The 12,730-nt window shown below is 62.3% G+C and overlaps 1 protein-coding gene across 1 annotated transcript in view; it reads left to right on the plus strand.

Moving 5' to 3' along the window:
* ACSF3 (acyl-CoA synthetase family member 3) overlaps positions 1–10,825 on the plus strand; it is a 58,144-nt gene extending 47,319 nt beyond the window's left edge. Inside the window, exons 8-10 of the mRNA XM_083851319.1 lie at positions 7,308–7,442; positions 8,023–8,134; positions 10,533–10,825. Coding sequence (XP_083707445.1) covers positions 7,308–7,442; positions 8,023–8,134; positions 10,533–10,650 — 365 coding nt within the window. The 3' untranslated portion in view covers positions 10,651–10,825. The remainder of the gene's footprint in view (positions 1–7,307; positions 7,443–8,022; positions 8,135–10,532) is intronic.
* The last annotated feature ends 1,905 nt before the right edge of the window (positions 10,826–12,730 follow it).

A 12,730-nucleotide genomic window follows, 5' to 3' on the forward strand; every position in this document is an offset into this window, starting at 1 on the left:
CCCTCAAGGTGGACACCGCTGCAGGGAGGACGGATGGTCTAATTCCTATAGATGTCCTTCAGCGCGCTCTTTCTACGTGTTTGTCCACCCTGTATCTCCTCCCATGGCTTCTCCCAACCATGGGAAGCCTGCAGCAGTGGACAGACACCGTCTCTTGGAGCATTTGGGGCTGGAGCTGTGCAGGCTGCTTGTGCTGGCAGGGCTGGAAGGACCCCTCCTGCCTCTCCCATGGCACAAAGGCTGGGGGGGGCCTCACTGCATGCTCTGCAGCTTCCTTACCTACATCCTTACCTACCTTGGGAGACCAGTGAGACACTGAGCTGCCCTGGGAAGAGCAGGGAAACCTGAAACCTGAGAAAAGAAACGCTTGTCCATGAGGAGCATGGGGAGCACATGGACCTCGTTGCCGCACGATGCTCCCAAAGCCAGAAGCTTGGTGGTCAGAGAGGGAAGGGACATTCCCGTGGTCAGCTGCTGGGTTGCGTGTAACAGCCCAGGATGGACCTGATCCGTAGGCAGGAGCCTGATCCTGCCCAGCATCTCCAGGAGAGCTGTGCCCAGGGGCAGCACCCTGCCTGCCAGCGGTGGTCCCACGGCTGCAGGATGGCCACGACGGCCTTGGCCGTGCCCCTTCGTGTCCCCGTGCACTTTTGGCAGCGTTCGTTCTGGTGAAAGTCTGGCCCCGGGACAGAGCTTCATGCTGCCCGCCTGCAAAGCACCGCTCAGGCAAAGGGGATGTGAGCCCACAGGTTTTGCTCTGCTCTCCAAACTGATGAGGGTGTCAGGATTAGAGCTCAGGCTCTTCACTGCCTGGAAAATAAATCATCGTGTTAATCACTGGTGTATGGCTGCCAGCGAGTGAGCTTTGCCGTGGCCTGGGATGTACCGGGAGCATCAACAGCCATTTTGGGGAGGGAGAGACACGCGGGAGTTACTCCGAGGCAGGGCAGAGCCGATGCACAACCCTGAGCAGCGCAGGAGCAGCGCTGCTCCCCCCGTCCCTCCGCTGTCCTGCCAGCTGTGCCGTTTCTGCCTAATTAGCCTCCACATCAGCGTGCTTTGAGATCCTCGGCTGAAAGGCACCAGAGAAGGGCAAAGACCGATTATTCTGCCTGCCTCGACACAAGCTTCCCGGGGAGCTGCAGCCGGACCCCTGCCTGTCCCTGCGACACGGCGGCTCTGCAGGCATGGGCTGTGCAGGGGGATGCAGGGGAAAGAGTGCCTCTTTCTGTCCTTCCTCTCTCAGGACCAGGAATCGCTGTGCAGGAGAGGCAGGGGCTTCCTCCCTCAGTTTGGAAAAAAAAGGCTGAAGGGCTCCCCGGGGTGCAGGTGTGGAGCCCGCCAGCGGCAGGCATTAGGATGTGAGCACAGAGCAGCCCTGCCACCAGCCCAGCAAACTCCTCACCTTAAGCAGCGGGGTGTCCCGCATCCCACCCCGTCCAGGGGCGCCGTGTGGGGACTGTCCCTGTCCCTTCTGTGTCCCTGCAGGTCCATGTCTTGTGGAAAGTGGCTTTGGGAAGTCCCCGCGCTCCAGCCTGGCTCTCTGAGGAGCACCGGCTCGGGCTCTTCACAAAGTGTCAGCAAGGCGAGGCTAATTTGCAAAATCTGACATGACTCCTTAACAGAAAAAGGTCTAATTAATATTAGAAAGTGCTCAAACCTTGTTCTCCTGCTGGCAGGGAAGAGCCTGCCAGCCCCCCCCCGCACCCCCGCGGTCCTGCAGGCGTTGCTTTCCTCCTGGGCTCTCCGCGCTCCCGTCTGCGTGCAGCCACTTCTGAAAGCTGGAGGAGCCACTCCGGCAGCCAGGAAACTGTTAAACAAGCAGCTCCAACCTGCTGGGTCAGCAGGCACCTTCCACCAGGAGCAAATCACTTAGCAGGTACCGTGGGGTGGGAGGAGGAGGCCCGTGGAGCACGATTTGCTCGGGGCGAGGGCTGTGCCCCGCGCAGGGGGACGTTTGGTGGCAGCTGATCAAGGCTCTGCAGCTCCCCGTGGCAGGAGGGTAAAATAACCCGCTTCTTGTTTCCCAGCAAAATAAATTTTCCCTTTCGAAATGCTTTGCTGTTTCCCGACGTGTTACGGTGGGCTGCCCTCGATCTGCAAAGCACCGCGGCACGGCGAGCGGGAGGGGCAGGGACGTCCACAGACCCTCTTGACCCTGGTGACCAGAGTCCTGGTGTCCCGCTCTCCTGTCCCCAGGGGCCCTGTGCGCCCACCTGCAGGGCCGCCAAGCACCTCTCCTACTTGGGGGCCTGACCCCTTACGAGGGCAATGCCACCGCCACTCTCCAGCAGCTGTGCCTTGTAAAAGCTGGCCTCAGCGTTTGTTTTTCCCAGCAGATCCCAGCACAGCCCTGGCTCTGCATCCAGCAGAAGTCGCCTCTCCTCTGTGTTAGCCTGAAGGGTCTCGTTTTTCCCGTGCATTCCTGCTATCTCAGAACTTCTCCGGCTCGCTAAGTATTTCATTGCTCCGAGTGTTCTCCTGGTCAATGGTTAGCTCAAATGTTTGTTCGCGACACCTTTGATGTAGAAGCCTTGCAGCGTTTGCCAGGAACAAGCTGACCAGCGTGCGAAGGTGTTAGCACAGAAACCCTGGGGAGCGTTTGCTGCTGTCGCCCTGCTCCTTGGAGCGAAAAGCCTTTGTTCAGCGTGTCCTGGGGAGGCTGCCCGGGCTCCGGGTCAGCCACTGAGACCTCTCCGCTCTGCGAAGGAGGAGGTGCACAGACCAAAGGCTGTAGGGCCTGGGTGCTGGCAGGGCCACGAGGGCTCTTTCGTCTTTGCAACAAGTATTTTGCAACTTGGAGGAACACTGCAGAAATCTCTGGGGCCGGGGCTGGGAAATAGGGTCTCCATTGCAGCTTGGCCGCTTCGGAGAGTTTGCCTGGGCAAGGCACGCACCTGAAGTGCAGGAGCATTTCCAAGTGACTCTCCGTGGCCAGCCCTTCCCTATAAATAGAAACGCTTTACCCCCAAAGCCTCGTTTTTTAAGACAAAGGCAGGCTGGGAAAGGCCTTTCACGCCTCTCAGCACCAGTAGCATGGTTCCTGCCGGATTGTGGCCTCCGGGGGCTGATCTGTGCCGGTGGGGGGTGGTCACAGCGCGGGCTGTGGGCTGGTGGGGATGTCCACAGCGGGCTCCTGCGGGTGCCAGCAGGCACATCCCTCCCGGTGGCTCAGAGCCCTGCAGCCTGTGACACGCAGCACCCTCCGGGCGCCCCGCCACGGCACCCCCCCCCCCAGCTCAACTGGTGCAGGAGCCTCCTCAGCATGCAGCTCGGCAGAGCCTTTAACATCTCGCGGAACAGATGCCCGCTGAGCGTCTTGAAACAAATCCAAAGGTAGCAGTGACGGCTGCTGTCAGGGAAACAATAATCCCGTGGCCTCGCCAGCATCAGCTGCGCCCGGGCGCCGGCACTGCGCAGCGCACGGAGGCTCCTTCTGCTGCTGCTTTGTTGGATGGAAGGGGCCCGGCGGAGGTGTCCCGGGGGAGCAGAGGTGGAGACGTAGCCGTGTCACAGGCTGCAGCCTTCTCATCACCCAAAAGTTCCTTCCCCGTGCAGGAAGGGAACGTTGCCGCCGCCTCCCTGCTGCGGGGGGGCTCTGGGCACGGGGACGTTTGTCCTGCCCCGCTCAGGAGCAGGACCACACAGGTGTTGAGCCGGGGGTTTTATCAACCACGTCCACACACCCCTCCTGTCCCCGTGCTGCAAGCCACCGGCACGGCCAGCTGGAAAGCGAGGTCAGCAGAAACGTGGTTTGGAAGGCGGTGTCATCTCACGGCAGGGGAGCTCCATCCTCTGCTCAGAAACGCCACCCGTCACCTCCGGCGTCCCCAGCCAGCCCGGGAGGAGGTACCCACACACGCCTGGAGGCTGCTGGGTGAGAAACAGCAAGCTGCAGCCCTGCGGAGCTGGGAGCCTGCATAATGGAGCAGAATAACGCGGGGAGCCGTGGGGACAGAGCGCGATGCTGGCGGCAGGGCCGCGGGCAGGAGCACCGCCGCACCAAGGGCTGGGCACGCCGGGCATGGAGAGACCTGGGGCAGGGGGTGGGGGAGCGAGCAGCTCCTGCCACGGGGCTTTGGAGCAGCATCAGGTTTGGAAACGGCGCTCTTCACGCCGTTCAGAGGCAGCATGTGGGGGAGAGCCATTAAGCAAACGGCAGCATCCTTTTAACCAGTCTGGCTGGCACGGGAGGTCCCTGCCGGCCTGGAAGCCGTGGCGCGCTCTGTCGCTCCGGCTGCGCGGCGCTCGAGCCGTCCTGGTGTGCTCGGCCGGTGGCAGATGGCGCGGGGCAGAGGGTAACGCGGCCGTCCTCGGCGGACGGCGGCCCCCGCGGCGCCACGCGCAGCGAGCTCCCTCCTGTCAGCGCGGGGAGTGACAGCAGGGCCCTGGCGCTCGGAGGGCAGGAGAGAGGAGACAGAAAGCGAGAGACGGGGGGGTTACAGAGCTCATCCAGGAGCTCCCTGTAATCATAGCAATGATACGAAACGCCTGCCGTGCCGGGAGGGCTGGGAGCGCCGCAGATGGGGCTGGAGGGTGTCCACGTAGAGCGGTGTTTGGGGGGCCACAGGGACCGAGGAGGGGGGCTCCTCTCCAGCTGAGCTCCCCCCACTCATGCTCCATCCAAAGTGACCGTCACCTGTCACCTGTCACCCCCTCCCCTTGCTGCACAGTGAACATTTGGGGGGGCAACGGCTCGGGGAGCACATTTGGCAGTCAGCAGCGGCACATCTCTAGCACAGGGCACACACCTCCGGGGGCAGCCGCCAGCAGCCCCTGCCCGTGCTAGGGACAGCAGGGGACGGCCGTGTGGGGACGCTGGCATCGGCCAGCCCGGAGCCAGCTGCCGCCCAGCTGAGCCAGCCTGGCACGGCACCCAGCACAGCGACCCCGTTCCTGTGCCAGCCCCGGCACAGCGCCCGCCTCGCGCGGCACAGCCGGCGCAGGTAGTCTGCGGGGCCGGGAGCTCGGGCTGCCGCCAGCTCAGGTGTTTTGCTGTGGCGCTGACGTGCCCCGACATCGTGCCAGGGTCCCTCTGCTGCAAGCGAAACACGGAGACTTCCCGAGCTGGAAATACTGTCTGAAGCCAGGCGGCGCGCGGGCTCGTGCGTGCCACTTTGTGCGGTGTGGAGAAGGGATCGTGGTGAAACACGTGGCCCTGGCTGTTCGCTGCCCTGGTGCCCGGGCTGCTCCTGCAGCAGCTTGCTTTGCAAAGCAGAGAAATCAGCCGTGGCTGACACCTCGCCTACAGACCACCCTCCCAAGGGCACGCAGCCGTGGGTTCAGGTGTAAGGAAAGATGCGGGAGTGAGCCGGCCGGGTGGCCGCAGCGGTTGGTGTCGGGACACCTCCCGCCTGTGCGCCCAGCCCACTGTTTGGGCCGTTCTCCCCATCCTGAAATGGAGGAAAATGCAAATGTGGCAGCTTTGGTGTGCTTAAACATTGAAGAGCAGCACGGGCACTGTATGTCATTGAACCAGCGCTGAATTCCCTCTCCTCGCCCTGTCTCCTCTGCATGCATAAGCAGCTCCTGATCTCGCTGCTGAAAGCTCGTGCCTCTCCAGTCCCCCCGTGCCACATTTTAATTAATGTTTGCTCTCCAGCCCTGTGTCAGTCACACATGCTACAGTGCTACTGGACACAGAGGGCAGTTTATCACAGCAGTCATGAATTCCTTTCAACCCCAAGCAGCCAGATACCCAGAGAGTCCTGGTTTCAAACTCTCCCACAACTTTAAAATATTCCAGACAGCTCCCAACATCCACGGCCGTGTGAGAGCCAAGAGGAAGGCAGGCAACTACACGAACAATTAATCATTTCCTGGCTGACCTGAGCAAGAGGAGCTGCTCAGCAGTTGGCATGTGCCAGCTGAACGGGGACACGACTCTTTTGGGGAACAGCCCAAATTTCAGAACTGATGATTGTGATTTTTCATTGCTCTGCCACCGTAAATCTCTGAGCGTTCGCTGCCTCTGCATGCACCACGTGCAGTCCCTGCGGAGCGTCAGAGGTGAGCTGGGAACTAGATTTGTAGAGCTGCACAGCCAGTGGGCACCTGCATCCCCTGCCTCTGCGGGGTGACACCGTGAGGCCCCGGAGGAGAGGGGACCTCATCTCTTGAGAGAGGGGAATGGGGAACATGCAGGGTTTGGGGAGCAGGAGGCATTGGGGAGGCTCTTCCCTGGGCCACCCAACGAAGTCCCCAGGTCTCGGCTGCCCCAGAGCCCAGCCGGTGCACTTGGCACACTCCCTGCACAGCCTGCACCCTAACCAGAGGCTCAGGGGTCCTTCAGGCTCCGTGCCCACCGGGTGCTGCGGTCTGGGATGCTGGGCTGCCCTCGTTCCCCAGGCTCTGAACAAGCACCTGGACGGGGCATCAGCGAGAGTCGCCCTCTGCAGCTCCCACAGCTCCGGGGCTGGTGCTGCAGCCCCGCAGTGCCCGCGGACCCTTTGCTGGGAGCTCTTTTCCCACTGCCAGAGCCGTCGCCGTGCCTGCACTCCCCAGCCAGCGGCGTGCAAAGCTGCAGCAGGGGAGCAGGCTGGGTGCATGGACACGAAGGTGGTGTGTGTCGTTAGGGCAGCAGGGGGTATTGCCGAGGGCCCCCCGGTGCTGCCATCAAGGCTCTGAAATTGAAATGCGAGGTCCCGAGCCCCCCCCACCCCCCCCCACCCCCTCACCCCCCGTTTGGCAAAGGCTCTATTAGCAGGATGTGAGTAATCATCTTAAGTAGCTATCAAAGTGCAACAGCTTGTTAAGCATTTAGCCAGGTTGTGCTGACATGACCTCTCTCCTCAATCTTCCCAGCCTCGGCGCGAGCGGCTAATTACCGGAGCGCACCTGCCACGCGCCTTCTCCCCCACCTCCCGCCCCCCAGGAAGGACAAAGTCTCACTTCGGGCCCTCTCTTCTTCCTGACACCGTCCCCCACCCTATTTTGTGTCACTAGCAGCCGGGCAGGAGCCGGGGACAGGCTGGTCCCACTGCTGTGCGCCGTGCTGAGCGCGCTGGGACGTGTCCGCCTGCGGCGGTGACTCCTTCCATTGCTTCCATGTTAAAGGATTTGTGGCTGCACAGCCTTATTCTTCCCTTTCCCCCTGCAGAAAAGGGATGCCTGCTCCCCTCTGTGCATCCCCGGGTGCAGGCTGTTGGGTGGGAAGGCTGGCACCCACCCCGGGGGCTCTGCAGGTGCTGAGCGCGGCTCCTGCGCACGGTGCCACCACCCGAGCCTTGGGTGCGGGATGGGGGGCGGACAGCAGAAACGGGGGGAGCTGGTGGCACGGCCCTGACACAGCCCCCGTTGTTTCCCAGGGGACACGGCAGCCTACCAAGACGGCGTGTACTGGATCAAGGGCCGCACCTCGGTGGACATCATCAAAAACGGCGGGTTCAAGATCAGCGCTCTGGAGGTGGAGCGGCAGCTGCTCGCCCACCCGCACATCACAGGTACGTGCGGGGGCTCCGTGGATGGTCCTGGGGCCGTGCCCGGTCCTGGTCCCGAGGTGCAGGCACGGGGCCACCCGAGGGCTCGTGCCCCGAGGCTGCTGCCCTGCCTTCCCATCATCAGGCCCTCGTCTGGGCGAGGAGCAGGCGGCGTTTGAAGCCCGCCACCAGTCGTCTCTCGGGGCCGAAGCCACGGAGCTCACAGCTGGGTGCCAAGTCAGCAGCAGCTCTCATCTGACGTTGGAAATGAGGCTGTAATTAAATCTGTGCTAACCTTGCGCGTGACCCTGTGCGAGGGGGTGGAAGCGGTGCCCCGGCTCGACACCGCTGTGTACATCGCATCCCCCTGCTGACCCCGAGTCGCTCCAACCCTGGGGCTTCCTGCCTTTCCGTGGGGCTTCCTGCCTTCCTCGGGGCAAAGCTCTGTCCCTGGAAATCACAGCATCAGGGGAGTCCCTGGTGTTTTCCTGCCGTAGCATCCCGTGCCACCCTCCTCCACGCGCTGCTCCTCCAGCTCACCGCGGTGCTGAGCCCCCAGGACCTGCTCGCACTCCTCACCTCGAGTCCTGTGCTCTCTCTGCAGACGTGGCTGTGATCGGGCCCCCGGACATGGTCTGGGGCCAGCGGGTGAGCGCCGTGGTGCAGCTGCGCAGGAGCGAGATGCTCTCGGTGACCGCCCTGAAGGAGTGGGCCAGGTGAGAGGCAGCGGGGCTGAGCACGGCGAGGGCACCGCAGGCAGCGGGGACAGGACAGCACCTCAAGGCTCAGCACCCTCACCTGGGGACGTGTCAGAGTAGGAGAGAGGGGTGGCAGCAGTGACGCTGTGCCTCGGGTACTGGGAATGGCAGAGACGCAGCTTCTACCAGCAGGTTGCCAAGCACAGGAGATAATGGGAATAAACGGGTCTCTCACCCCAAAAGTACCTGTGACAAACGACTCGCCCCCACGGCAGCAGGGCCAGGCCTCTGCAGCCCTGAGCTCACCGCCGACAAAGCACAGCAAGGAGCGAGTGCTCGGACGGGGCTCGGCAAGGGGCGCTCCGTGTTTGCTGAGCAGTGAGACCATTTGCTCAGCTTTTTCCCAGGGCTGCTGCAATCACACCTTGCCTGCCTCCCTACCTGCTGGAAGCTGGCCCAGAGCGGGCCCCAGCTAACCCCAGAGACCCTGCCCAGGGGCCTGGAGATGGAGGGGGGGACACCAGGGCTCACCGGCCTCGCGGGGAGTCCCAGCAGCAGCAGGGACCTGTGCCTTTCTGGAGAGCAGGGCACAGACAGCAGCTGGCCATCCGGCACGGTGTCAGCCTGCAAACCCCATTGCTCACACCAGGCCAAGAGCAGCCAGCGCTGCGGTCTGGGGCATCAGCTGCAGGAGGAGGAGGAGGAGAGCGTAAGCTGGAGCCAGGAAGCAGAATCGCCAGGTTTATCGCTAATATTCCATTAGCAAAATATTTAATAGCAGATTCTTTCTTTTCCTGGCAACTCCCTCCTCCAGGCTGCGGATATTTTTGGCGAGGCTGGCGCTATTTTGTAAGCGGCAGGAGCACTTGTTTCATCAGGGGCTGCACAGCCAGCCAATTAAAGATTTCCCCTGGATTTGCAAAAATCACAGTTGGGGGACTGCGATTTAGCAAATGCAAGGAAGATGCTAGCTGGCCGGCTGCTGCTCTGATTAAACAGTTGCGTAGTGGGGGGAAGAGAATCGAACAAAGAAACCAAACCTGCACCCGTGCTGCTTGGGCAGAGGGGCCAGGACCCCACCGGGCATCCCTCCTGCTGCCACCCCTGCTCGCTGTGCACGCCTTAACCCTCCGGCTGCTGGCTCTCCGGGGCTCCTGCTCCTCCAAGGCAGCCCGCGGCCACCAGCAGCTTTTGTTTCTTCATGCTGATGTCCTCCTGCGAGTGGAGATTCCCCTTCGTGGCCAGGCTCGGTCTGCCTGGGTTGGTGTGGTGCCTGGGGCTTCTCCATGTGGGACCCCACGGTGGCTGCTCATCCCTGAGCTTCATGGCAAGGACGTTGGGGTCTCCGGCAGATCCTTCATCCCCACTCTGTGGGCATGGCCCTCGTTACCCCTGCAGCCGTGGCAGTCCCCAGAGAGAAGCTGCCGTCCCCAGAACCCTTTAAGCAAAACCCACTTGAGGCTGCGAGGAGGTGACCACGGCGCTGGGTGCCCAGCACCAGCGCCGCTCCCTGCAGGCACTGCTCCTGCTCTCCCCGTCTGCCTCTCCCTCGCTCCCCGTCTCTCCCCTTTATTTTTCGTGTCACTTACATTTGCCTGGCCCTTTTCTCGCGCTCCCTGGCAGGAGACGCACGTCCCCCTTCAGCATGACTCATTTCGCAGCTCTGGCCCCCAGCCGCGCTTGCCGGCGCCAGGCGCCACCCCGAGCTGGAGACGTCCATCTGGCCGGGGGTGCTGGGGGTGCTGGTGGCGGCGGGCGAGGGCTCTGCAGACTTGGCACCTCACGTTAGAGCCGCTGTCAGCGCGCTGCCAGGGCTGGGCACGGCCCCAGGCTGGTGACACACGGCACAGAAGGCAGGAGAGCCTCCCCCCGCGCTCCGCAAAGGGCACGGGGACGGCGCGCCGAGCTCAGCCTCCCTCCTGCAGCAGGCAGAGCCCCACGGGCTGTCACACAGGCTGTGACACAGGCTGTCACCCTGTCACCAGCACGGCCCAGAGCTGGCCCCCGAGGGGCTCTGCGTGGGGACAGGATGGGGACAGGCGTGGTTTCAGCATCCTTAGTGCCACGGTGCTGTTTTCCCCTGCCACGTCTAATGGGGAGGATTGAGGAGTCCCCGTTAACAGCGCTGCCTCCTGATCGCTTGCTGGAGGCTCTCGTGCACCCTGCGAGGGGTGAGCGGTGTTTTGGGGTGCTGCAGGGGCGCGCGGTACTCACTGCGTCCCGGGACATGGGCAGGGCACGGGCACCGAGGGCGACCCAGCACAGGAGTGCCCACGCCACCGGGGCTGGATGCGGCAAGCAGGATGCAAAGCCTCAGAGCAGATCCTCTGTGGGTCCAGCAGTGTTTGAGAGGTGTCAGGAGGGGCTGGAAGCACAGATTTCGGTCAGCTTTAATGCCTCCGTGTCTGTGTTGCAGGGAGACCATGGCACCGTACACCATCCCCACCGAGCTGATCGTGGTGGAGGAGATCCCACGCAACCAGATGGGAAAAGTCAACAAGAAGGAGCTGCTGCAGCGCTTTTACCCGGCCTAGCACACGGCCTCGGGCCGGGACCAGGAGCCTGGGGGTGCTCCGCTCGCTGCCACATCCATTTCCAGGGGCTGAAGTGGTGCTGATGGGGTGCCAGCAGGGATCGGCAGGGGCAGGTCTGGGCTCACTGCACTCCTGTCCGTGAAACAAAGCCCAATAAAAGCGAGATTCACCCTGCGTGCTCTTCTCCTTGGCTAAAGAGCTGCAGGGGTCACTCCTCGTGCAGGAGCCATGTGCAGGAGGACCAGGGCTGTCCTGCCTGGAGAAGTGAAGTGAGGTGAATTTGGGGGGCCTGGGCCAAGACTGCCCCCCTTGTCTGAGTGCTGCCAGCAGGCACTTGCAGGACAAAGCTGCTCCGTTTAACGCACGCGTAGGACAGGTGAGAAGCAGAAAGGTGAGGGCTGAGCGCAGGGCTCAGCTCTCTGCACTGTGGACACCCCAAACCCTGGCTAGAAGGGCTCTGGGCTCCCTGCCTGCTCCACTGGGTGCTTGGCCCCATTCCTGCTGTAGCCGTGCCTCGGGCTGCATGCAGCTCCTCGCCAGCTGAAAGCACTCCTCACGTTAAACCCCTGTCCTCAGCCAGCTGTGCTGGTGCCCGGTAATTTCGCCTCCCTCTCTGCCCTTTCCCACGGGCTCATCAACTTTGGCTTGCAGAGGGAGAGCCGAAGGGGCTGGGTACCCCGGGATACCCCATAACCTGCTGCGCGCACCCCACGCGCCCAGCCTCCACCGAGCGCTGCCTTCTGCTTCCCCGTGGAACTGAAGCAGTAATGAGATGCACAGATGAATACAGGGTGTGCTGAAAAACCCACAGCACCTCTGCCACCGAGGTGCTTCCACAGCAGCCGGGCCCCATCACGGGGCAGTTACGGGGTGCTGGCACCACCAGCCGTGGGGGCACAGCAGGAGCAGGGTGCAGGAGGCAGCGGGGAGCAGCTGCAGCACAAATCGCACTGCACGTGCACGCCTGTGTGTGTGCGTGTGCGCACACGTCTGAAGGTCATCGATTTCCTGCAGGACAGGCAGTATTGATAGATCCTACCTTTATAAACGGAGCTTTGTCCCTGTTTGACTTCGTGCACGCTCTGCCGGATCGATGTCACCACGGGGGCCGGCGGCTGTGCCCCGCGGCTCCTGCACCGGGGGCTCCATCCCCGGCACAGAAAGAGGAACAAGGGGGGGACACATCTCATCCTGCCAACCATGGGGCACTGGGAAGGGTGAGAGGGATAGGGAGCATGGGTAATTGATTAAATATCTTCGTTAGGGTCGGCGGAGCCCCGAGCAGCTGGGAGGGTGATCAGTGTGCTGCGCTGCGGTGTCAGAGCCGAGCTCTGTCGGCCCTCGCCGGGCTGCGGAGGGACCGAGCGGGTCCTTTGTTAAAACATCAACGATGCAGTAAATTTTTTAACTTACCAAATAGATCAATATCAAATTATCATGTCTCACATTCATAACTCTTAAGCAAGCAACAATGGAGAGAGACAAGGTCACTGGAGAATAAATAGCAGCAAAAGCTCTTAATGATCTATCATTCTCGACAACCCCAGGCACCCAGCACCAGCCTGGTGACAAGATCATTAATAAAACTCTGCAGGAACGCTATCGATTGCTTTGATGGATGATCACAGGTAGCAAATACTGTAAAACACCTGGTTGTCACACGCTGAAATGAGTAGTGTGACTCGCACCCCGGCGCCGGCAGGACCGGCTGCGGCACCGCCGGGTCTCCTCCCCGGGGGTGGCTGCTGCAGGGAGGGTGGTCGGTGGCCACGGCACCCCCGGCTTTGGGGCTGGCCTCTGGGCTGGCCCCCCAGCTCCCAGCCCCTCCAGCTCGTTCCTCCCTACAGATGGGAGCAGTTTATTAAGAGCCTCGTTAAAGCACCTGGTCACCATGCCCCATGCCCCAGGTTGGAGCTGAGCCGGCCAGGGACAGATTTGGGTGCCTTGGTGCCGCTGCAGGAACCTGGAGACAGTGCTCCATCCCCTCGCTGCTGGATGTGGCCCCGGGACACCGACACAGCCCGGACGTTGGGGACAGAATGGGGGTCCCCAGGGCCATGGGCTCTGCACCCCCCATGCC

The sequence above is a fragment of the Anser anser genome, assembly GCF_964211835.1.
Source record: "Anser anser genome assembly, chromosome: 11".
In the NCBI taxonomy this organism is placed as follows: domain Eukaryota; kingdom Metazoa; phylum Chordata; class Aves; order Anseriformes; family Anatidae; genus Anser; species Anser anser.